We start from the raw sequence: 26,270 nt of genomic DNA on the forward strand, positions 1-26,270 counted from the left end.
GCACATTCTGTGGGGGTGTCAAGTTGAGGTCTTTTATCCGTGTGTTTTGAAACAATGCCTCTAAAAATATTTATCTGTGTTCTGCCGGTATTAGTGTCTGAAAATGGGCTTCAAGAGATGACCAAATAATGTGTGGGTGAGGCCATAGCCTTGCAATTAAAGAAAGCTTCCACAGCAGTGTTTAGAGAGGACCAGACCAAAGTGAGGGAAAATGTGAGACTCACTGCAATAAGGTATTTTGTTATACTGGGTGACTCTACTTTTCCATAGTACAATAAACGGGGGGGGGGGGGGGGGGGGGGGGTCTCCACATTGGTCTTAAGCCAGTACCATTTTGTCAATGACAGTATATGGAATTATACTCTAAACATGTCACCTTAAAAAGAGTGACAATATTTAATCTTGGGGAAAATAAAGGCAGCATGGCTCATCAGGTCAGGAAACGGTGATTGTTATGCCGAATTGCATGAGCAGTGTCCTACTCCAAATTGGCCAGATTATATTACGAGTTTATACATTTTACCAGGGAATGAAATGCAAAAAAGAGAATACCTTAGCAAAGCTGTTGAGTGGAATGTTATTGTGTTAAATTACATCGCAATGGGTAACCTAGCTAGATATTTGAGCTAGCTTGAAAGAGTAGGAGGGGTTACAAGGCCCGCTTTTCGTTATATATATATATATAATAAATAAACAAATCTCACCCAGAGGAGAGTTAAACTGACGCAGACAGGGATTCCAGACCAGTTTAGCAAGGTAATAAATACACTTTAATAAGACTACCATGGCGACAGTTTTAACCCAAGAGTTTGTAGTCTACTTCCGGGACTCCCTATAGAGAGATAAGAACAATAAGGGGCAAACAAAAGATAATATCACTCTTTAACCAGTTAAATGCAATCTACATATTCCTCAAAAGTAATTATCATGAAATAAGGCCATAAACAATAACTAGTAATGCTGCGTACTCAAAGAAAGGTTTATACAGTGGGGAGAACAAGTATTTGATAACCTGCAAAATCGGCAGTGTTTCCTACTTACAAAGCATGTAGATGTCTGTAATTTTTATCATAGGTACACTTCAACTGTGAGACGTAATCTAAAACAAAAATCCAGAAAATCACAAGTAATTTATTTTCAGGAATTCTACAAAAATTCCCATTGCTCTACCACAGTGAAACGTTGACCTTTGTGACTAGTGTAGCCTTCCTACATCAGAGTGGCATGCAGCGTCTGCTTTCACTATCAGTAAAGTGGCTCTGAGGGAATATGCCTCTTCATGCCCAGAGTCCTGCATGGAATGCTACTTTACACTCAGGCCAGGCAAGCCTGATTCATCCCGCTCCTGCCTAAAGATTTTCATACTGCACCCGCCCACACCCGATGGCTTTCTGTCCGACTCACAAGAACTGGTCCTGAACCCAACCCCAGTCCCGCAATGTTATTTTAGACGTATGTGACGACGCAGCTCTCAGTCATTTTGCGCCCTAAAAGCAATATCCAAATGCTCCAAAATAACCTAAGAAATAGGTCATATTACCAGAGATTCTCACATGGACCATTATATTAGGCTTTCAGTATTACTGGGATATATCAGCCATTAGGCTAGACATAGCTTGAAGAGATTTGGGGACTTTCACTTTCTCTTGAGCAATGTTTTACAGCCTACCTTTTACGATTGGGACGATTTTCAGACAGAATATGGGTGATCAATATTTATTTCTCGGTAATGTTCTAAACATAGCCTAATTAAAAATATATATTTTTTTTTATAACTGCCTACTCTATTTAATTGAGACCATTTATAGAGTACCAGTCAAAGTTGACACGCCTATTCACTTAATTGTTTTTACTATTCTACAATGTAGAAAATTGTGAAGACATACAACTATGAAATAACACCTATAGCATCATGTAGTAAATAAAAAAGTGTTTTAGATTCTTCAAAGTAGCAATCCCTTTGCCTTGATGACAGCTTTGCACACTCTTGGCAGTTTCTCAACCAGCTTCACCTAAATTCATTTCCAACAGTCTTGAAGGAGTTCCCACATATGCTGTGCACTTGTTAGCTGCTTTTCCTTCACTCTGCAGTTCAACTCATCCCAAGCCATCTCAGTTGAGGTGGGGTGATTGTGGAGGCCAGGTCATCTGATGCAGCACTCCATAATTATCCTTCTTGGTCAAACAGCTCTTCCACAGTCTGGAGGTGTGTTGGGTCATTGTCCTATTGAAAAACAAATGATAGTCCCACTAAGCGCAAACCAGATGGGACGGCGTATCGCTGCAGAATGCTGTGGTAGCCATGCTGGTTAAGTGTGCCTTGAATTCTAAATAAATCACAGACAATGTCACCAGCAAAGCACCCCCACACCATAACACCTCCTCCTCCATACTTCACGGTGGGAACCACATGTGGAGATCATCCGTTCACCCACTCCGCATCTCACAAAGACATGGTGGTTGGAACCAAAAATCACACATTTGGAATCAACAGACTAAAAGACAGATTTCCACCAGTCTAATGTCCATTGATTGTGTTTCTTCGCCCAAGCAAGTCTCTTATTATTGGTGTCCTTTAGTAGTGGTTTCTTTGCAGCAATTTGACCATGAAGGCCTGATTCACACAGTCTCCTCTAAACAGTTGATGAGTTGATGCGACTGTACTTGAAGAAACGTTCCTGGTTTTTTAAATGTTCCGTATTGACTGACCTTCATGTCTTAAAGTAATGATGGACTGTCGTTTCTCTTTGCTTATTTGAGCTGTTCTTGCCATAATATGGACTTGGTATTTTACGAAATAGGACTATCTTCTGTATACCACGCCTACCTTGTCACAACACAACTGTTTGGCTCAAACGCATTAAGTAGTAAATAAATTCCACAAATGAACTTTTAACAAGGCACACCTGTTAATTGAAATGCATCCAGGTGACTACGTCATGAAGCTGGTTGAGAGAATGCCAAGAGTGTGCAAAGCTGTCATCAAGGCAAAGGGTGGCTACTTTGAATTTGTTTAACACATTTTTGGTTACTACATGATTCCATGTGTTATTTCATAGTTTGTCTTCGGCGCACTTTATCTTGCACGCCCAACTAGGAGAGGTAGCCTACTGACGATGAAGCAGCGAATTCTGGGTGTGTGAATGTGACAATGAAGTGCTTCTAATGCAACAGGTAGGCTAACGCATAACAAAGCAGAAAGATGATCATCTCCAAAATATTTCAATCCCAAAGTTGTGTGATCTGACTACCCGCAGCATGAAAAATGCTCACTGCGCCGCAATGATCTCTGTCGGGACCAGCAGGTGAATGCAGCACTCTAATTCACACCACACAGCCAGTACAGGCTTGAAATATTAGCTTGTCTTGTACCAATACACATAAGCTTTAGAAGCAGCAGCAGCTGATGGACCAGAGAGTTTGATGTCATTGAGATGCTGTGGATGAGACGTAGTGGTCTAGTTGGCGGTGGAAGTTTATTTGGAACCTATAGGCTATAAGGTCTGAACCTGCAGCCAGCTGCATAGGTCTACCACTGCACAATCAGTGACTTGACTCACTGGCTTCAATTTCAAGCACATTCTCCTCTTCTAAACTGACCCTTTAATTAGTTTGCTTGATCTGAACCATGGGGATTTTATTAGCCTACAAGGAGTGCTTTCAGGATCCCAGGTCACAAGCAGCCTTTGTTAACTCAGAGTCCCTCCAGAGACAGTACAAGAACATATACAGGCCTCGACATTAACTCTTCTCTGCTTGCTCAGGGCAAGTAAAACAAACGGTTTGAGCACAGCGCATTGGGGTATAATTATTGTAGGCCTGCATTGACAGGCACGAGCAGTCTTTCAAATCATGCAGTCAGTCACAAGATGCATTTTTGAGATCAAAGCGAGCAGCATTTGCACATTTGTTGATAAAATGCTAGGGAGATATTTGCCCAGTTACAGCTCATTTTTGGACAGCAATGAAAATCATACAAACTGTCATAGTGTGTGCAACACCTGAGTGTGCCAGTGGTCTGTTGCCAGAGGCGAGCGAATGATTAGCGCAGTAGGGAAAATAATGGTCTGTTGTTTAACTAGATCGCCAATTCAAAACAGTGTAGTTTGGCTGGTTAACTATTAGCATGCATCAATGTCTGATGTCCTAAAAAAAAACATCCACCGGCACTCCTATGAAACCGAAAATAGCCAACACAGTTGATACGGGTGCACAGTTGAAGAAACCAATGCTGCATAATGTTGTAAAACTCTCCCCCTCTCTCTCAAGCTCTCAAAATTGGCTAGTATTCTCCTATATTCAATACTGGTCATGTAATTCTGACAAAGTTACAAAATATTATTTGAATAGCCTTATTGACAAGTAACTCCGATGATGTCAAGATCTTCCCTGAACACTGAAGATTCTAACCTTACAAATACAGTGCATTCGGAAAGTATTCAGACCCCTTGACTTTTTCCACATTTTGTTAAATATTTTTTGTTCCCCTCAATCTACACACAATACCCCATAATGACAAAGCAAAAACAAATGTTTAGAAAATGTTGCTAATTTATAAAAAATAAAATAAATAAACTGAAATATAACATTTACATAAGTACTGTATTCAGATTCTTTACTCTGTACTTTGTTGAAGCACCTTTGACAGCGATTACAGCCTCAAGTCTTAGATATGACTCTACAAGCTTGGCACACCTGTATTTGGGGAGTTTCTCCCATTCTTTTCTGCATATTCTCTCAAGTACTGACAGGTTGGATGGGGAGCGTCGCTGCATAGCTATTTTCAGATCTCTCCAAAGTAGAGGTCGACCGGCTGACTTTTCAACGCTGACACCGATTGGAGGACCAAAAAAAGCAGATACCGATTTTTTTTGTTTGTTAAAATCGGCAGATTTTATATACGTAATGACAATTACAACAATACTGAATTAATAATGAACACTTATTTTAACTTAATTGAACACATAACATAAATAAAACATTCTCAAATTAAAAATGAAACATGTTCAATTTGGTTTAAATAATGCAAAAACAAAGTGTTGAAGAGGAAAGTCCAATATGTGCTATGTAAAAAAGCTAACGTTTAAGTTCCTTGCTCAAAATATAAGAACATATGAAAGCTGGTGGTTCCCTTTAACAGGAGTCTTCAATATTCCCAGGTAAGAAGTTTTAGGTTGTAGTTATTATAGGACTATTTCTCTCTATACCATTTATTTCATATACCTACTATTGGATGTTCTTATAGGCACTTCTGTATTGCCAGCCTAATCTCAGGAGCGCTGTTTATGACTTCTAGCCTATGAATCAAGTATTGCTAAGAGCTGCTGGCAAACGCAGTAAAGTGTTGTTTGAATGAATGCTCACGAGCCTGCTGCTGCCTACCACCACTCAGTCAGACTGCTCTATCAAATATCAAGTCATAGACTTATAATATAATAAACACAGAAATATGAGCCTATTGGCAAAACCCGGAAACTATCACAAAACGTTTATTCTTTCAGTGAAATACGGAACCGTTCCGTATTTTATCTAACGGGTGGAAACCCTAAGTCTAAATATTGCTGTTAACATTGAAGGTTGTGCAATGTATGTCATAATTCTGTAACATTCTGGCAAATTAATTACAGTCTTTGTTAGGAAGAAATGGTCTTCACACAGTTCGCAACGAGCCAGGTGGCCCAAACTCCTGCATATACCCCGACTCTGCTTGCACTGAACTCAAGAGAAAAGAAACAACTTCCCTAGTTAATATTTCCTGCTAACATGCATTTATTTTAACTAAATGCAGGTAAAAACAATATATATATATACTTCTGTGTATTGATTTTAAGAAAGGCATTGATGTTTATGGTTAGGCACATTTGTGCGACGAAAGTGTTTTTTTCACGAATGTTCTTTTGTTAAATCATCACCCGTTTGGCGAAGTTGAAGTAGGCTGTGATTCGATGATAAATTAACAGGCACCGCTTTGATTATATGCAACGCAGGACAAGAGATTTAAACTAGTAATGTCATCAACCATGTGTAGATAATCACTAGTTATGTGAAGATTGGTTGTTTTTCATGAGATAAGTTTAATGCTAGCTAGCAACTTACCTTGGCTCCTTTTGATGCTGCACTCGCGTAACAGGTGGTCAGCTTGCCACGCAGTCTCCTCGTGGATTGCAATGTAATCGGCCATAATTGGTGTCCAAAAAGGCAGATTACCGATTGTTATAAAAACTTAAATCGGCATGGCTGATTTCAATCGGTCAACCTCTACTCCAGAGATGTTCGGTCTAGTTCAAATCTGGGCTCTGGCTGGGCCACTCGAGGACATTCAGAGACTTGTCTCGAAGCCACTCCTGCGTTGTCTTGGCTGTGTGCTTAGGGTTGTTGTCCTGTTGGAAGGTGAACCTTTAATGAATCCAACGTATGCACCAAACAGAACGCACTGCAACAGACTCTTCAACGCAATGGTTCAAGGCAAACGCATCGTTCCATTGGAAATGAATGTACTTCTGGTGTACCAAAATGCAATTACACTGTCAGTGTGATCGAGGTGTATGAGTATTTGTTGACAAGATGAGTGGTATTTTGCAAATCAATGACATCAGAGATAACGTATAAGACTATCATTAGGCTACTCTTGTCATTCAGTTGGTTAAGCTAACAGTCCAAGTACTGGATATGAGCCTAGTTTTGTGAAGTAGGTGTATGTTCCAAACTCACACCTTCTGTGCTCTCATTCTCACAGGCAGCTGTGACCTATATGTTCCACTTCAACTAGTCAATGGATGAGTGAAATACGTCACACCAAAGCCATTAACTTCACATTGCGAAAGAGAGGCCTCTGTTTTATTGCTGAAAAATTATGGGTTCGTACTGTTAAATATGCAGTCCTCAGATTTTTTTTTTTTCCCCATTATGAATTGTCACAGCAAGTTGTCTCAGATGTCAAAGCCTCATTCCTAAGCAGATTTAGCCAGAACCATACAATGAGACACACCCCTTAGCAATGCTGCTGACAAATTGCTGCACCTATTATGGTGAAGGAAAAAAATGTTATCCTAAAATGAACAAATAACTAATTAAATTGGTACACAGACATGATAAACCTGGTTATAACAGTCTTTTTTTTCTACAACAGAATCACACATCGGTGCTTTTCTGTGTGGTAGAATCCAGAGACCTTACCATGTAAGAAAGGTTTAGCCTCTCATGGTGGCATTAAAACAAAGATGTGCCCAATAGGACTCCCTACCCTTAGGCATGGATGGACAGACCACACAATCTCCTGAACAACAACACATGGTTATTCAACTACAGGGCAACCAGAAGGAGAAACTGTTCTTATCTTTTATAACATTTTTATTTTCTTCTAATCTGTTTTCGGGGAACCCAGGGAGATCCAGCTCAAACAGAGACGCTTCCAATTCCCAGAGTAAAATATGCACCACACTCATGTCTAGAAAATAAAACTGTGTGATATGAGCTCCATCATCTGGTGCCTGTTGCTAGGATAACTTTGAAAAGATGGTGTGGACTGCTATAAAAATGTCTGATATCCATGCTAAACTCAATAGCAGCATAGTAAATCATGCACTTCTACTGGCACAGCAGATAGAGGGGGATGATTAACTGGAAACTCAGGACAACATGTGTCCCCCAAATGGCACCCTATTTCCTACATAGTGCACTACTTTTGACCAGGGGCCATAGAGCATTATGTATGGGAAAGGGTACCATTTGACCAGGGGCCATAGAGCATTATGTATGGGAAAGGGTACCATTTGACCAGGGGCCATAGAGCATTATGTAGGGGAAAGGACACCATTTGACCAGGGGCCATAGAGCATTATGTATGGGAAAGGGTACCATTTGACCAGGGGCCATAGAGCATTATGTATGGGAAAGGGTACCATTTGACCAGGGGCCATAGAGCATTATGTAGGGGAAAGGACACCATTTGACCAGGGGCCATAGAGCATTATGTAAGGGAAAGGGCACCATTTGGGACACCGCCCATAGATGCAGCATAAATATCACACACAAAGCCCAACATTTGACAACCAAGCATGCAATGCCTCTCTCGGCCTACAAGGTAACCAGTACAAAAGGCAACACATTTTCATTCATATCCCTAACATACCCTCAATACTACTTTTTTAACCACTGTTTGTTTATGTTTGAGGAACAAAACATGATTGTTAGAGAGTTGTCACTTTGTATTATGTACTCGGAGTACTTGGGGCTCCCGAGTGGTGCAGTGGTCTAAGCCACTGAATCTCAGCGCTAGAGAAGTCACTACAGACACCCTGGTGAGATTCCAGGCTGTATCACAACCAGCCGTGATTGGGAGTCCCATAGGGCGGCCCACAATTGTCCCAACGTCGTGTGGGTTTAGCCGGTGTAAGCCGTCATTGTAAATAAGAATTTGTTCTTAACGGACTTGCATAGTTAAATAAAGGTTCAATACTTTCTAGTCATTGATGGATCAGTGAAAATAAAATAGGCTTTTGAACTTGGCTGTGGGAGGTATTTAACCGATTGTAAAATGCTTGCAATTCAAAATGTTCTGCAACTAAACACAGACTCCTTAGGGAGATAGTATAGGAAAAGCAGTGCCAACACAGCTGGGACTCCACAGTTTTAATGGGCTGAGGTTTGGATTCACAAAGAACAGTGACTAAAACTGCATTCTCACAAATCCCCTAACAGTAATCAACTGACAGTCACAGAGGGATTCTATTGAAAATATTCGACCGGAGCCTGGCCCTATAATATATAATAGGACAACAATTGCATAATAATTTAATATTTCAAGATGCAGCTTTTCAGAAAACTAAGGGAGACCATAACGTTAATGAACGATCTTCGTGACGTCATTTAAATATAATCGACAACTCACTCACGTAGTAACGTTAGTTAGCATGTTCGCTCTCATGTTTTGGATAGCCAACTAGCTTAGTAACTTCAATACACACACACAACACAAATAAAATAATAGCTAGATGGTTCATTCTTATTTTCCTGGTAACAAAACCAACTCAGTGACTGGCTGGGTGAATGGTTAAAACACTGCTCCTCGTCAACTCGTGCGTTAGCATGCTAGCTAGCTAAATTACTCCAGCTAGCAAAGGGCAGTAAGCTACTTTAGCTTTCTGACTTGAGAAATTCAAACCAAGAACACACAGCGTAGCCAGCTTGCTTACCTCTGCTGTCCGTAGTGATGGAGGTTTCTTTAAAGCTTGTTTGAAAGAATTTTCCATTGATCCAGTCATTGTCATAACTTCACACCAGAATCAAATCCTCAAGAGATCCCAGTCTCACTTTTTAAGGCCGATACCGCTCAACTTCCATCCCGTTGCCCGAGCATGGAGTGAAAATGCCTTGTAAAAATTAACACAAAACTAACATCTAGAACACAACTGGTGCGCATAAAATGTACCAAAAGTAAATCATACAAAAATGGTGTAGAATTACATGCATTTTTAGAATCCAGTTGGAAAGTTGCCTCCTGATCATCCGTTCTTCATTTGGGACGAGTTGACTTCTGTCTCGACGCCGGAGTCGAATCTGTGTTCCCTCTGTTCATTGACAGCTCAAGAACACAGCCGCAGGAGGTGGCAATCGTTTTAAAAAAAAAAACAGTAATAACGTTAAATTTTTCAACAAAACGTACTACAAAAGGAAGTGAATATTATCAATGGTAAAACAGTAGATAATGCGCTCGCAAGCTCTTCACTTCTTCAGCTTAGTTTGAGCAACATACTTGTCTATCTGTGGGACAGCTACTAACGTTTCCTCACAGTACTCAAAAGCAAATCTCATCAGCTGATAAACTTTCGGCCTTTTAAGTGTTTTTCAGAACCACCAACTTTCTATCCTTGTTGCAAAATCAAGCCAACTTTCTGCTATACTGTAAGAAATTACACTATACGTGTTAAGCTCCTGCATACATAAAATATTAGTATCAGCTTTAGGTAGTTGGGTGTCAGTTTTTGTTAATGCATTAAAAAAGTAAATTCTTGTTGCGTTTGGTCGTCACTAGAAACCACAGCCACAAAGTCAAACTATACAAATTAGCTTCTCAAAATGTGATTTTAAACATGATCTTATCCACATTACTAACCTTATGCCTAACCTTAAATTAAGACCCCAAACCAAATGTATGTTTTCATGGATTTGTACCATAATGAACCAACATTGGTAACTAGTGGGAAACGTTCCGCTCCCTCCCTGGTTCATGTCCAGGATATCGCGAGAAAAACACATTACTTTCCATATATATTATTTTTTTTTACCTTTATTTAACCAGGCAAGTCAGTTAAGATTAATAAGAACACACTCTTATTTTCAATGGCGGCCTGGGAACAGTGGGTTAACTGAACGACAGATTTGTACCTTGTCAGCTCGGGGGTTTGAACTCGCAACCTTCCGGTTACTAGTCCAACGCTCTAACCACTAGGCTACGCTGCCGCCCCATCGCAGACGGCCGTGACCGATGGGGCTACCAATTGGATACCACGAAAAACGGGTAAAAGTAAATTAAATACATTTAAACATATCGATATATTTAATATTTGAGATTATTCAAAGTTGCCGCCCTTTGCTTTGATGACAGCTTTGCACACTCTTGGCATTCTCTCAACCAGCTTCACGAGGTAATCACCTGGAATGCATTTCAATTAACAGGTGTGCCTTGTTTAAAAGTTAACTTGTGGAATTTCTTTCTTTTTTAACGAGTTTAAGTCAAATCAGTTGTGTTGTGACAATGTAGGGGTGATATACAGAAGATAGCAATATTTGGTAAAATACAAAGTCCATATACAGTATATCACAAAAGTGAGTACACCCCTCACATTTTTATAAATATTTGAGTATATCTTTTCAGGTGACAACACTGAAGAAATGACACTTTGCTACAATGTAAAGTAGTGAGTGTACAGCTCGTATAACAGTGTAAATTTGCTGTCCCCTCAAAGTAACTCAACACACAGCCATTAATGTATAAACAACTGGCAACAAAAGTGAGTACACCCCTAAGTGAAAATGTCAAAATTTTGAGCTCGGCCAGCGGTTTAGACATTAATGGCTGTGTGTTGAGTTACTTTGAGGGGACAGCCAATTTACACTGTTATACAAGCTGTAGACTCACTACTTTACATTGCAGCAAAGTGTAATTTCTTCAGTGTTGTCACATGAAAAGATATACTCAAATATTTACAAAAATGTGAGGGGTGTACTGTATATACTGTATATACACTGCTCAAAATAATAAAGGGAACACTAAAATAACACATCCTAGATCTGAATGAATGAAATACTCTTATTAAATACTTTTTTCTTTACATAGTTGACTGTGCTGACAACAAAAATCACACAAAAAATATCAATGGAAATCAAATTTATCAACCCATGGAGGTCTGGATTTGGGAGTCACACTCAAAATTAAAGTGGAAAACCACACGACAGGCTGATCCAACTGATGTAATGTCCTTAAAATTAGGCTCAGTAGTGTGTGTGGCCTGTAGGACCTCCCTACAACGCCTGGGCATGCTCCTGATGAGGTGGCGGATGTTCTCCTGAGGGATCTAATCCCAGACCTGGACTAAAGAGAAATGATGTCCCAGATGTGCTCAAATGGATTCAGGTCTGGGGAACGGGCGGGCCAGTCCATAGCATCAATGCCTTCCTCTTGCAGGAACTGCTGACACACTCCAGCGATGTTGCAGGCAGCAGAACGTTCTCCACGTCGTCTTCAGACTCTGCCACGTCTGTCACATGTGCTCAGTGTGAACCTGCTTTCATCTGTGAAGAGCACAGGGTGCCAGTGGCGAATTTTCCAATCTTGGTGTTCTCTGGCAAATGCCAAACGTCCTGCACGGTGTTGGGCTGTAAGCACAACCCCCACCTGTGGACGTCGGGCCCTCATGGAGTCTGTTTCTGACCGTTTGAGCAGACACATGCACATTTGTGGCCTGCTGGAGGTAATTTTGCAGGGCTCTGGCAGTGCTCCTCCTTGCACAAAGACGGCGGTAGCGGTCCTGCTGCTGGGTTGTTGCCCTCCTACGGCCTCCTCCATGTCTCCTGATGTACTGGCCTGTCTCCTGGTAGCGCCTCCATGCTCTGGACACTACGCTGACACAGCAAACCTTCTTGCCACAGCTCGCATTGATGTTCCATCCTGGATGAGCTGCACTACCTGAGCCACTTGTGTGGGTTGTAGACTCCGTCTCATGCTACCACTAGAGTGAAAGCACCGCCAGCATTCAAAAGTGACCAAAACATCAGCCAGGAAGCATAGGAACTGAGAAGTGGTCTGTGGTCCCCACCTGCAGAACCACTCCTTTATTGGGGGTGTCTTGCTAATTGCCTATAATTTCCACCGGTTGTCTATTCCATTTGCACAACAGCATGTGAAATTTATTGTCAGTGTTACTTCCTAAGTGGACAGTTTGATTTCACAGAAGTGTGATTGACTTGGAGTTACATTGTGGTGTTCCCTTTATTTTTTTGAGCTATATATATATATATATATATAGCTCAAATAAGCAAAGAGAAAGGACAGTCCTTCAGATATGAAGGTCAGTCTATCCAGAAAAGTTCAAAAACATTGAAAGTTACAGTTACAAAAACCATCAAGCGCTATGATGAAATTGGCTCTGTGGGGACCACCACAGGAAAGGAAGAACCAGAGTTACTTCTGCTGCAGAGGATAAGTTAGAGTTACCAGCCTCAGAAACTGCAGCCCAAATATATGCTTCACAGAGTTCAAGTAACAGACCAGTGGCAATTTTAGCATGTAAATCTTGGTGGTGCAAATAAACAAAACAAGTTGTGCCGTGACCCGGATCACTGGTTGCTGCGTAAAGGAGGTCAAAAGGGGGGTGAGTGTAACGGATGTGAAACGACTAGCTAGTTAGCGGTGGTGCGCGCTAATAGCATTTCAATCAGTGACATCACTCGCTCTGAGACCTTGACGTAGTTGTTCCCCTTGCTCTGCAAGGGCCACGGCTTTTGTGGCGAGATGGGTAACGATGCTGCGAGGGTGGCTGTTGTCGATGTATGCAGATGGTCCCTGGTTCAAGCCCAGGCAGGGGTGAGGAGAGGGACGGAGCTGTTTCACAGGCAAGAGAGACAGTGAGTGAAACCGCTAACCTTCGTTGTTTAGAGTTATTTTGAGCATGTTGAAAACCGCTCAATATAAAAGAAAATGTTAAGTTAACCCCCTTATAACATGTAGCTAGCTACCTCTTTCTAACAGATATTAAAAGCTCTTTATAGACAAGGCTATTAAAAATGTTAAGTTACCCCATGATATTAAAAGCTCTTTATAGACAAGGCTATTAAAAATGTTAAGTTACCCCATGATATTAAAAGCTCTTTATAGACAAGGCTATTAAAAATGTTAAGTTACCCCATGATATTAAAAGCTCTTTATAGACAAGGCTATTAAAAATGTTAAGTTAACCCATGATATTAAAAGCTCTTTATAGACAAGGCTATTAAAAATGTTAAGTTACCCCATGATATTAAAAGCTCTTTATAGACAAGGCTATTAAAAATGTTAAGTTACCCCATGATATTAAAAGCTCTTTATAGACAAGGCTATTAAAAATGTTAAGTTACCCCATGATATTAAAAGCTCTTTATAGACAAGGCTATTAAAAATGTTAAGTTACCCCATGATATTAAAAGCTCTTTATAGACAAGGCTATTAAAAATGTTAAGTTACCCCATGATATTAAAAGCTCTTTATAGACAAGGCTATTAAAAAAAACACCCAAGTCACTTGCCTATGTGAAAAGGTAATGCAGTTACATACTGTACATTTCCCTTTTAATTGGCATCATTCTTACTAAAATTAAACATGAAGTTGGACTGAAACATTACTACTGAAAGTATGTAACGAGACACTGTATCAACAACATTGGCATCTTTATTGCACAACATTCCCTTAAAATTGGGAAAGGATCATTTTAGAAACTATTCATATTCAAAGACATTATGTACAAATAAATGGAAATAAACTATTTACATTAACCGTTACACACCATACTAAATCATTTATTCATATTCATGTATAAAGATAAAAGTAGACATACCTTATAGAAATAAATCAGGAGCTTTACAAAATGCAATAAGAACATATCCTGAAGGACCTAGCATCTTACATGATAAGCATGTAAAAATAATTTCAACCAGCAAAATAAATTCTTCAGAAGCCCCTGATCCATTCATGCCACATGTCCATTAAGAAACCATAACATGGCACACTCTCCAGACAAAGTACTTCCAAATGAAATACAACACATGAATTTCATGGTTGGTAAAAATATTTATTAAAAAAATAAAAACAAATCTGTGGTTTAGATTTGTGGTTTTGCATCTTGCTTTTGTAAAATCAATGCAGCAATTATTTTTTAAATTATTGGTTTTACCATAAACATTGAGTATAGTTTAAGGAACTGATAAACGTATTGCTAACAGATATTCCACAAACTCTCCCTTTGTAGCATGCAATACAGCCGTAAACATGGTATGATGGTGTCAAAGCGATACAAATGTTTTAAACTTGTGAAAATATTTCAGTTTGAAAATATATGTCGATAATTTTTTGTTTATTTTTCTCCACATACAGCAGTAGAAATGAGCTCTTGTTGTATTCCAAAAATAATTACAAAGGTTTTCCCCATTTTCAAATATGTAATTATTAACTTTCCTTTTTCAAAAAGAGTTCAGCATTGGGTTCGCAGTTTTATTTGAACATTCCACTGATTTAAAAATAGAAATAATTCTCTCAGGCTTATCTAGTCGGCAACTATAAAAAGCGTGTAGCGTCGATCGCCCACAAAATATCTGAGGTAGTGCTGTACCTGTGATCAAGAATGTTAAACCTACACTGCAGTTAAGAATTACAATGAATGTGTATAAATTACCCAGATGCGACTTCCAGGCCTATGTTTATATAATTAGTGTAGTTCATTTTCAAATGAAATCCAATGAATTATGGATCATTGAGGGAGACATTTCAGGTCAAGTACACTTGTAAACAAATACATGAAGAACACAGAAACATAATTGAAATAAAAGTGAATTTTATCATATTCACTATAAGTAACAAAAAAACTCATCCTATCTATCACCTGTGCTTCCTGGTTAAACAGGTAAAAGATTGTACGGGAAAGTAGTAGATATAAAAAAATATATATTTTAGAATTGATATCTTGATTATTATTTATACTCAACAGAATAATTATTTGGCCTTCTTGTCCTTTAACCGGGTTAAAATGATGTTGATGCAGAGGAGGGGGAAAAAAACACTGAAAAAGAGGAGAATTGGCCACAGCAGCAGCATGCCTCTCTGGCCTGGAGTGGGCCAACAGAGCTTCATCTCTTACTAGCAGAGGAGACCATGGACTCGGCTGTCCCCTTGTGGCAGTATGTCTGTATGCCCAGTATGTCTGTTTGCCCAGTATGTCTGTTTGCCCAGTATGTCTGTTTGCCCAGTGGCAGCAGCAGTAGCTGAGGTCTCAGATCCATCCATGAGGCCCTTCTGCATCTCAAATGATACCCTATTCCATACATAGTGTACAACTTCTGAATAGTATGCAATTTGGGATGCACACCTTGTCCAGGAGACTCTGCACTGCACCGTCCCTCTCAGAGCATCAGCAGGGCGTCGGTGAACAGGGTCAAGCCGACTTGTTGGGCCAGGGTGAAGCACAGTATCCGGCTGCTCCAGTCCACAGTCACCCGCCACATCTGGCTTTGGTTCCATCTATTATAGCAGTATTTGGGCCACGTAGGGAGAGTGAGTGCTTGCCACCGCGGCCAGCAGGGGTAGGTCACTGGACTCAATACTGAATGATAAGAGCCATGCTTAGAATATTGTACATAGGTGAAGAACAGAACAACAAGCCAAGGGTTTATTCTCCTAATTCAGTTACTGTGATTGTTAATGAGATGTAAATAACACAGTGTAGTTTTTTAAAGGCCCAGTGCAGTCAAACTTGATTTCCCTGTGTTTTGTATGTATACTGAGTGTACACAACATTAAGGTCACCTTCCTAATATTGAGTTACGCTTGAGGTTGGAGTAATACTGTCAAATTGTGACAATTATGATAATGTCCTTTTAGTGTAAGAGCTGTTTGAAAAAAAAGAGCCTGAAATTTCAGCATGTTTTGGTGGGATGTAGTTTTGGCATGCCTGGTGACATCACCAAGTGGTAAATAAGTTAATAGACCAATAAGAAAGAGAGTTCCAAACCTCTCTGTAATAACTACGCCCTGGCAGTCTTCGCAAAATTCTTGAGAAATTGCTCTTGCTAAGAAGCTATTTTTGAGCATTTTAATTGAAAACAATCACTGTAAGGTACTTAATTGTTACCCAGAAATTATTTGATATTGAGATAAAAACAACTGCATTGGGCCTTTTAAGAACAGAAAGACAACATGGATCACAATACTGATATCTGACAAAAAAACGGGACCCTATTCCCATAGGGTTCTGGTCAAAAGTAGTGCACTATATAGGGAATAGGTGTCTTTTTGGACACAGAGCCAATGTATAAAAACGGTTTAGGTGCTCACCCCAGGACCATCCCCAGCTCCTTGACGTGCACTCTAGTCTGTCCCTTCAGGTACTCTGCCAGCATTTTACTCTTGAAGTAGATCTCCTGGAGTCTGTCCTCAAGGTGCATTATGCACTGTGGAAAGGGATGTCAAACTCAATTACAACTGTATTACAGATTGGCCTCGTGTTACTGATTGGCCTCGTGTTACTGATTGGCCTCGTGTTACTGATTGGCCTCGTGTTACTGATTGGCCTCGTGTTACTGATTGGCCTCGTGTTACTGATTGGCCTCGTGTTACTGATTGGCCTCGTGTTACTGATTGGCCTCGTGTTACTGATTGGCCTCGTGTTACTGATTGGCCTCGTGTTACTGATTGGCCTCGTGTTACTGATTGGCCTCGTGTTACTGAGTAGGGATTTTTTTTACAGTGCTAATAACTGCATAGTTATTTGTTATTTGTATGGACTTACAAAGTTGGGGGAGAGGTTCATCTTGTAAAGCAGGTGGGTGGACTGGAGCAGGCTGGATACAAGGCTGGACACCAGGACCTCCTTCCCCAGTTTGTTGTTGTCCGTGACTCGTCTCTGGCTGCTGGCTACCTGCACCGTCCACTTATCAGTGTCTGCGATAATGCAAACCGCCTCTGCAATGGGCTCATCCAACACTGGATGCTGCGAAAAGAAGAGAGAACTTTGTGCTCCGACAGATGCAGACCAGATACAGCGGTGCACTCCTGTTGATGCCTTATGAGCCTCAAGCAAGCATAAAGACTCATAATCCAGTTTTAACACAAACTTCAGTGCTTCAGGTATAAAGCAGTCTCTTACCTGTACAGCGTGGGCTAATTCTGACATGAGGCCCTGCTTGAGTTTGTCATCGTTGGGCATCCCCTGCAGAACAAAGTCCGGCACATAGGTTGTGCAGTACCCTCCGAACAGTGACCTCCCAAAGTTGGCAATGCTCGGTTTGGAGAAATGCTCCACCAACTTTGACCTGTTGATTTAAAACATGGCATAGACATCAGAACATATTGTAACCCAGAAATGCAACTCACATAAAAGTTGATATGTGTCTTGAAAACCTAATATGAAGGCCAACACGTTTATAATGTTGACATCACTAGCAGTGTGTATCTCACCCAGGGAAGGGGACCTCCACCTCTTCCTGCCACTCATCTGGCTCCTGATCATCTTTGTAGTAGGTGTCGCTATCACTCTGCCTGTGGACATCCTGCCCTGCATCTTCGCTCTCGCTGTCCCCAAGCGCACTGTCCGAACTCTCGTTCCGAGGGATCTCACAGTCATTAAGCGGGGCCCCCTTCTTTTGTTGAGCCCCTTTGGGAACGGTTACTGTAATCAGGATGCACATGTTCTGCTCAGCAGAACAACTTCTACAGGAGCGTGCCTCTGATATGTCTGTAGAGCCACACCTACACCTGGCCTGGACGTCAGCCTCCGCCCCACACCTGGCCTGGACGTCAGTCTCCCCCCCACACCTGGCCTGGACGTCAGCCTCCCCCCCACACCTGGTCTTCACGTCAGCCTCCCCCCCACACCTGGTCTTCACGTCAGCCTCCCCCCCACACCTGGTCTTCACGTCAGCCTCCCCCCCACACCTGGCCTGGACGTCAGCCTCCCCCCCACACCTGGCCTGGACGTCAGCCTCCCCCCCACACCTGGCCTGGACGTCAGCCTCCCCCCCACACCTGGTCTTCACGTCAGCCTCCCCCCCACACCTGGCCTGGACGTCAGCCTCCCCCCCACACCTGGCCTGGACGTCAGCCTCCCCCCCACACCTGGCCTGGACGTCAGCCTCCCCCCCACACCTGGCCTGGACGTCAGCCTCCCCCCCACACCTGGCCTGGACGTCAGCCTCCCCCCCACACCTGGCCTGGACGTCAGCCTCCCCCCCACACCTGGCCTGGACGTCAGCCTCCCCCCCACACCTGGCCTGGACGTCGCCCCCCTCCCCACACCTGGCCTGGACGTCGCCCCCCTCCCCACACCTGGCCTGGACGTCAGCCTCCCCCCCACACCTGTCCTTAACGTCAGCCTCCCCCATACACCAGGTCTGGGCATCAGCCTCATCCCCACCAACACCCCCCGGTCCCACACCCACCTGCCTTGTTCCCTTCTGTCCCTGATCCCCATGTCCCTTACAGCAACTGCTACTCTGGAATCCCGAAGGGTCCAGAAGCTCTTTCTGGGTTTTGTCCGTGCCGTTTGACAAGTCCAGGCATTTCGCCACATCGTCTATAGTCCTGGTCTCTACAGGGCTGTCATCACTGAAGTACTCGTCGAACAGCTCTGAGCACTCCTCGCTGACAGGGTTCCACTGGGGTATCTTGCTGAAGACGCGCATCAGAGTCTTCTTTCCTCCAGCATTGGTCTTGGTTTGGTCGGGTGATATGCTGGTAGTAGACTTCACCCTCTGATCACCGCATCCACTCTGCTGCTGTTGTTGTTGTAGTGGTTGCGGTTGCTGTTGTTGTAGTTGCGGTTGCTGTTGTTGTAGTTGCGGTTGTTGCGGTTCCTGTAGTTGCGGTTGTTGCGATTCCTGTAGTTGCGGTTGTTGCGATTCCTGTAGTTGCGGTTGTTGCGATTCCTGTAGTTGCGGTTGTTGCGATTCCTGTAGTTGCGGTTGTTGCGATTCCTGTAGTTGCGGTTGTTGCGGTTCCTGTAGTTGCGGTTCCTGTATTTGCGGCTGTTGCGCTTCCTGTATTTGCGGCTGTTGCGCTTCCTGTATTTGCGGCTGTTGCGCTTCCTGTGGTTGTGGTTGCTGTTGTTGATGCTGCGGTTGCTGCGGTTGCTGTGGTTGCGGTTGCTGCGGTTGCGGTTGCTGTTGCTGTTGAGGTAGCGGTTGCTGCTGTTGTAGTTGTTGTTGCGATTGTTGCTGTTGTTGTAGTTGTGGTTGCTGCCTCTGTTTCTCTTTAATGCATTTCTTGTGCTTCTTAATGTCCTCCTCAAGCTTCCTCCTCCTGCTCTCTGTGTCTGATCCCGGAGACTGGGGGTCGCCGATGAGAAACAGCACTTTGGTGGCCGGCTCCTCCTGGTGTTTTGACAGAAAGGGGCCGGGTACAGGTACAGGTACGGTCTTGTCAGGTGGCTTCTTCTCCAGTGGTATCCCAGAAGAGTGGAACACCTTGATGGGCAGACTTCCCACCCCCTCCTTCTCGCTGGCCTTGACCTCTAACTCGGTCTCAGGCTTCGTCTCCAGCAGCACACAGACCTGCTCCCTGGGGGAGGCGGAGCCCACACGCACCACTGTTTCCAGCTTGGCCTCCAGAAAGGCAGGTGGTGACTCCTTGAGCGGCGTGGGCTCACTAACATCCTCCATGTGGATGATGGGCACAGCGTTAGTGTTGTGGCTGGAGTGGGCCTGGGCCTGCAGGACACTGTTCTTGGAGCCCTGGCTGTTGTTACTACTGTCCCCCTCCTTAGGGCCAGCCTCAGTGTAGGTGCTGCACTGAAAGCTGTTGTTGCTGTGTGAGGGGTAGCTGCTGTCCTCTTGGGGCTCGGGACCCTGGCTGAGGTAGTCTCCGCTGGGCTTATGCACGGTGACCAGCACATAGTCTGACTCCTCCACCTCCCCACGCTGCAGCGAGGTGGTGATGAGAGAGCCTGGGATGACGATGGCCTCGTCCTCAGTGCTGTCCAGCATGTGGGTCTCCAGCAGCTCAGAGCAGCGGATGAAGTAGGTGAGCACATAGAGGAGTCGTTGGACTAGCTCCCGTCTCCGCCCCACCACTACTGTCCTGGACAGACGCACCGGGGAGCCGATGGCCCCGTACAAGTCACCTAGTCACAAAACAAACACCACAGTTAACAACACGTTTCTTATTTTCACTTTGTTGCATAAGTAAAGCCACATTTTGAATATGAAAATGGGGGTCAAATGTGTAGAACTTATTTTTTCCCTTTAACATTTGGGAGAGTGAAGGAAATCTCCATCTGTATCAGTGCTCAGTGATGCATTTCTCCTGTTCAGCCACTATGTGGAGTTGTACACCAAAGTTCCAAACTGTGCCTGTGCTAAAATGAAGCCCACTACCTAGTATTTTTTATATATATATTTTTACCTTTATTTAACTAGGCAAGTCAGTTAAGAACAAATTCTTATTTGAAAAGACCCAATTTCACAGGCCTGTGGAGCTAGTTTGGCACATTTTCTACAACGTTTTCTAACACGGTCACCACTGATAAATCCATGATTATCGAAAACTTCAATAAGCATTTCTCAACGGCTGGCCATGCCTTCCGCCTGGCTACTTCAACCTCGGCCAACAGCTCCGCCCCCCCCCGCAGCTCCTCGCCCAAGCCTCTCCAGGTTCTCCTTTACCCAAATCCAGATAGCAGATGTTCTGAAAGAGCTGCAAAACCTGGACCCGTACAAATCAGCTGGGCCTGACAATCTGGACCCTCTATTTCTGAAACTATCTGCCACCATTGTCGCAACCCCTATTACCAGCCTGTTCAACCTCTCTTTCATCTCGTCCGAGATCCCCAAGGATTGGAAAGCTGCCGCAGTCATCCCCCTCTTCAAAGGGGGAGACACCCTGGACCCAAACTGTTACAGACCTATATCCATCCTGCCCTGCCTATCTAAGGTCTTCGAAAGCCAAGTCAACAAACAGGTCACTGACCATCTCGAATCCCACCGTACCTTCTCCGCTGTGCAATCTGGTTTCCGAGCCGGTCATGGGTGCACCTCAGCCACACTCAAGGTACTAAACGACATCATAACCGCCATCGATAAAAGACAGTACTGTGCAGCCGTCTTCATCGACCTTGCCAAGGCTTTCGACTCTGTCAATCACCATATTCTTATCGGCAGACTCAGTAGCCTCGGTTTTTCGGATGACTGCCTTGCCTGGTTCACCAATTACTTTGCAGACAGAGTTCAGTGTGTCAAATCGGAGGGCATGCTGTCCGGTCCTCTGGCAGTCTCTATGGGGGTGCCACAGGGTTCAATTCTCGGGCCGACTCTTTTCTCTGTGTATATCAATGATGTTGCTCTTGCTGCGGGCGATTCCCTGATCCACCTCTACGCAGACGACACCATTCTATATACTTTCGGCCCGTCTTTGGACACTGTGCTATCTAACCTCCAAACAAGCTTCAATGCCATACAACACTCCTTCCGTGGCCTCCAACTGCTCTTAAACGCTAGTAAAACCAAATGCATGCTTTTCAACCGGTCGCTGCCTGCACCCGCATGCCCGACTAGCATCACCACCCTGGATGGTTCCGACCTAGAATATGTGGACGTCTATAAGTACCTAGGTGTCTGGCTAGACTGCAAACTCTCCTTCCAGACTCATATCAAACATCTCCAATCGAAAATCAAATCAAGAGTCGGCTTTCTATTCCGCAATAAAGCCTCCTTCACTCAAGCCGCCAAGCTTACCCTAGTAAAACTGACTATCCTACCGATCCTCGACTTCGGCGATGTCATCTACAAAATGGCTTCCAACACTCTACTCAGCAAACTGGATGCAGTCTATCACAGTGCCATCCGTTTTGTCACTAAAGCACCTTATACTACCCACCACTGCGACTTGTATGCTCTAGTCGGATGGCCCTCGCTACATATTCGTCGCCAGACCCACTGGCTCCAGGTCATCTACAAGTCTATGCTAGGTAAAGCTCCGCCTTATCTCAGCTCACTGGTCACGATGGCAACACCCATCCGTAGCACGCGCTCCAGCAGGTGTATCTCACTGATCATCCCTAAAGCCAACACCTCATTTGGCCGCCTTTCGTTCCAGTACTCTGCTGCCTGTGACTGGAACGAATTGCAAAAATCGCTGAAGTTGGAGACTTTTATCTCCCTCACCAACTTCAAACATCAGCTATCTGAGCAGCTAACCGATCGCTGCAGCTGTACATAGTCTATTGGTAAATAGCCCACCCTTTTCACCTACCTCATCCCCATACTGTTTTTATTTATTTACTTTTCTGCTCTTCTGCACACCAATATCTCTACCTGTACATGACCATCTGATCTTTTATCACTCCAGTGTTAATCTGCAAAATTGTAATTATTTGCCTACCTCCTCATGCCTTTTGCACACATTGTATATAGACCCCCCCCTTCGTTTTCTACTGTGTTATTGACTTGTTAATTGTTTACTCCATGTGTAACTCTTTGTTGTATGCTCACACTGCTATGCTTTATCTTGGCCAGGTCGCAGTTGCAAATGAGAACTTGTTCTCAACTAGCCTACCTGGTTAAATAAAGGTGAAATAAAAAATAAATAAATAAAAAAAGCCTGGTCTGAAAAGGACTAGCCTCTGGCTAGCTTAATCCCCATCCCACATGTGCGTGGAAGCACTATCACATAAGACTGATGAGGTTTTCAACCAGAGTCCTGGCCTGTAGTCTGTTCTTACCGAGCTGGGCCCACAGTGGGTTGTAGGGGTGGCTCTTGGCCAGCCTATCCACGCTCTGAGAAGAGTGTTTCTCCAGGAAGATCTTGATAGGCGGCTGTCCGTTGGGCATGACAGTGGGCACCCAGGCCAGGTGGTTGGTGAGAATGGCTGTGAGGAGGGCAGGGAGGAACCTGGGAGATGAGGAAGAGAGAGCAGTTGGGTTAGGCACAGACTGTCTGTACCCCAAATGGCACCCTGAATGCAGCAAAAAAATAATAGGTATCGCGCACACACACAGTAACACACAGACAGGCATACAGAGACAGACAGGAGCACTCAACTGGTTCTTTGAGGCCTGCTCCATGAGTAGGGCGAGCTCCCTCATGAAATGTCCACAGAGCTGGTTCTTCTCGGGGGCTCCAGACATCATGGTGAGCCAAACGGGCTCGGCCACGCGGGGCATGGTGTAAAGGTTGACGATGGTCGTCCTGGAGAGAGGGAGGGAGAAATACAAGCCATCATTGTCTCGGGGTGAACAAGAGGGCCACAGTTCTCAGTCCAGGACCTTACAAGGGAGACCCTCTCTCTGATGGCAATTCAGCGTCTGGAAATTCCACAGCGGGCAGCCGTCCAGAGCTTTACACAGAGCTGAGGGAATCTCTGAGGATGGAGGAATGTGTGGAATTATAGGGTGTAATTATAGTTTTCGAGCCCAGATGTTTGCTGATGACTGAGGAAAACAAGTAGTGTATAGGTTATAGACAGGATATGACAGGTAGTAAGGAGATTGATGATTTGTACAAGGTCTTTCCCAGACAAAAATTCACAGAATTGAAAGATGAACACCAAAAACCCCACTTGAACCCAGGGTTCAAGTTACCTGACCGACAGGCTGAAAAGACTCTTGAGCAGGTGCGCGTTCATTTCGATTCAACGTTTGACTGTTGGTACTAAACGACACGTTTCCCCAAAACGGTGCACACCATTTTTCAACAGCCTTTGTGGTAGGTTTGCTCCCGTTTGGTGGGTGTGGCCTGATCAATGGGTGTGACCATTTAGAAAATGGCTAAACTCGAGCAGCACACACACCATACAACCTCCCTCTGGAACACCATCATTCTTCAACTGGTCGTTCAGTACATTACCATTTCCGTTAAATTAACCTCCCTGTGGAACCGAAAGCACCCGTTTTCTTCATATCCCGACCCTGACAGATATCCAATCAGCATAATGCGTGTTTCTATGTAGGTAACATACTGCAGTGCCTCCCGTGGCTATGGGCGTTGGTTAGGCCAAACCGTGGCTATGGGCGGTGGTTAGGCCAGACCGTAGCTATGGGTGTTGGTTAGGCCAGACCGTGGCTATGGGCGTTGGTTAGGCCAGACCGTGGCTATGGGCGTTGGTTAGGCCAGACCGTGGCTATGGGCGTTGGTTAGGCCAGACCGTGGCTATGGGCGTTGGTTAGGCCAGACCGTGGCTATGGGCGTTGGTTAGGCCAGACCGTGGCTATGGGCGTTGGTTAGGCCAGACCGTGGCTATGGGCGTTGGTTAGGCCAGACCGTGGCTATGGGCGTTGGTTAGGCCAGACCGTGGCTATGGGCGTTGGTTAGGCCAGACCGTGGCTATGGGCGTTGGTTAGGCCAGACCGTGGCTATGGGCGTTGGTTAGGCCAGACCGTGTCTATGGGCGTTGGTTAGGCCAGACCGTGTCTATGGGCGTTGGTTAGGCCAGACCGTGTCTATGGGCGTTGGTTAGGCCAGACCGTATCTATGGGCGTTGGTTAGGCCAGACCGTGTCTATGGGCGTTGGTTAGGCCAGACCGTGGCTATGGGCGTTGGTTAGGCCAGACCGTGTATATGGGCGTTGGTTAGGCCAGACCGTGGCTATGGGCGTTGGTTAGGCTAGACCGTGGCTAATGGTGTTGGTTAGGCCAGACCGTGGCTATGGGTGTTGGTTAGGCCAGACCGTGGCTATGGGTGTTGGTTAGGCCAGACCGTGGCTATGGGTGTTGGTTAGGCCAGACCGTGGCTATGGGTGTTGGTTAGGCCAGCCTGTGTCATGTCGAGAGTAGAGTATTACTTTATTAATACCAACTTGGGAAATTGTTTTATCACAGCATGCATCATTAATGACTAACAATGACCAACACATGATAAAAAATGAAACATTAAGACGCACGCACCATAGTATCCCTAAAATAATAGTCTGATTCAACTGCTGTTTTCTATCCTACTCTGAGGGGAAAACAGGTCAACAACATCAAAAGGCATATCTTCTGTTTTGCACCATCATGTTCCATGACCTAAGAGGCCTAACAGTCAAAAACAAATAGACATCAGTGGATGTATATTTAGACGCTGAAGGTGAGATATTTGAAATATTAGTTTTTTCCTCAGTGAAATTGGCCTTCCTGCTGATGGCACTGACATATAATTGACTATTCTGGTAGCCTGGACACTGTGTGAGAAAGATCGTGTTTCCTCAGCTGGGGCTCGGTTTGCTGTGGCACCGCGCCAGCAGGCATATGACTGCAGCAATGGGAAGCCTTCAGCTAGGAGAAAGAGTCCGAGCATGTGGCCAGTGGTGCAGAGACACAAGCCGCCCCACACGTCTCTCCTTTCCCTGCCTCGTCACTGGCTCTGCAGCAGTGGGGTTCCCAGCATGCACTGGGAGCAGCATGGGTGTAGCTGGCCCTTCATCACCATTTGTGAGTGTGGACAGGACCGGTAGGGACTGCGTGCTCCCTCTCTGCTTACAGTGCAGATTATTAATGTGCTTATTTTGGCTGGGCCTGAGAAAACACCCTGTGTGGACGCTACCCAGTTAGGAAGGTCAGATGATATCTACGCCACTGACTATTGTTAGGTTCTAATTCTCAGTGTCAGTTGACTTTTTTTACTCTATGAAAGCTTAACCAAGTTTATACTTCCCAGAGGGCCAATACAGCTGCATTCAGACAAAAAAACATGGTTTCACCCATGGTAGTATACATACCCCACTATGGGTGGTGATCTGGGCCTTAAACGGTTCCTCCCCTTATCAGTACTGCTATATGGGATCCTTTTCCCTGCACTCAGCCTCTCCCAAGCTTACTTAAGGCACCCCTCATGTCTATTATACCTGATGATTAATAATACAACTAATGATTAATAATATACCTGACGATTAATAATATACCTGCCAATGAATAATATACCTAATGATTAATAATATACCTGCCAATGAATAATATACCTAATGATTAATAATAAACCTGCCAATGAATAATATACCTAATGATTAATAATATACCTAATGATTAATAATATACCTAATGATACCTGACAATTTATAATA

At 44.0% G+C, this 26,270-nt stretch overlaps 2 protein-coding genes across 19 annotated transcripts in view; both read right to left on the reverse strand.

The window, feature by feature from the left end:
* LOC109872506 (rap guanine nucleotide exchange factor 6) overlaps window positions 1-9,948 on the reverse strand; it is a 165,715-nt gene extending 155,767 nt beyond the window's left edge. For 5 of the 7 annotated variants that reach the window (XM_031807451.1, XM_031807450.1, XM_020463768.2 and 2 more), the window contains exon 1: window positions 9,195-9,948. Coding sequence is in view for 6 of the 7 variants with exons in the window: in XM_031807450.1 (XP_031663310.1) it covers window positions 9,195-9,269 (75 nt within the window). In the remaining variant the exon portion in view is untranslated. The remainder of the gene's footprint in view (window positions 1-9,194) is intronic. The other 2 variants (XM_031807449.1, XM_031807447.1) reach the window with 1 other exon arrangement.
* A 3,956-nt stretch (window positions 9,949-13,904) lies between these two features.
* The window catches only part of LOC109873379 (folliculin-interacting protein 1), a 56,078-nt gene continuing 43,712 nt past the window's right edge, over window positions 13,905-26,270 (reverse strand). For all 12 annotated transcript variants that reach the window (XM_031807710.1, XM_031807711.1, XM_031807700.1 and 9 more), the window contains 7 exons: window positions 23,276-23,422; window positions 22,956-23,125; window positions 17,702-20,360; window positions 17,391-17,556; window positions 17,034-17,234; window positions 16,580-16,695; window positions 13,905-15,848 (listed from right to left, as the gene is read on the reverse strand). In XM_031807710.1, coding sequence (XP_031663570.1) covers window positions 15,770-15,848; window positions 16,580-16,695; window positions 17,034-17,234; window positions 17,391-17,556; window positions 17,702-20,360; window positions 22,956-23,125; window positions 23,276-23,422 — 3,538 coding nt within the window. In that variant the 3' untranslated portion in view covers window positions 13,905-15,769. The remainder of the gene's footprint in view (window positions 15,849-16,579; window positions 16,696-17,033; window positions 17,235-17,390; window positions 17,557-17,701; window positions 20,361-22,955; window positions 23,126-23,275; window positions 23,423-26,270) is intronic.

The sequence above is a fragment of the Oncorhynchus kisutch genome, linkage group LG28 (assembly GCF_002021735.2).
Source record: "Oncorhynchus kisutch isolate 150728-3 linkage group LG28, Okis_V2, whole genome shotgun sequence".
Taxonomy (NCBI): domain Eukaryota; kingdom Metazoa; phylum Chordata; class Actinopteri; order Salmoniformes; family Salmonidae; genus Oncorhynchus; species Oncorhynchus kisutch.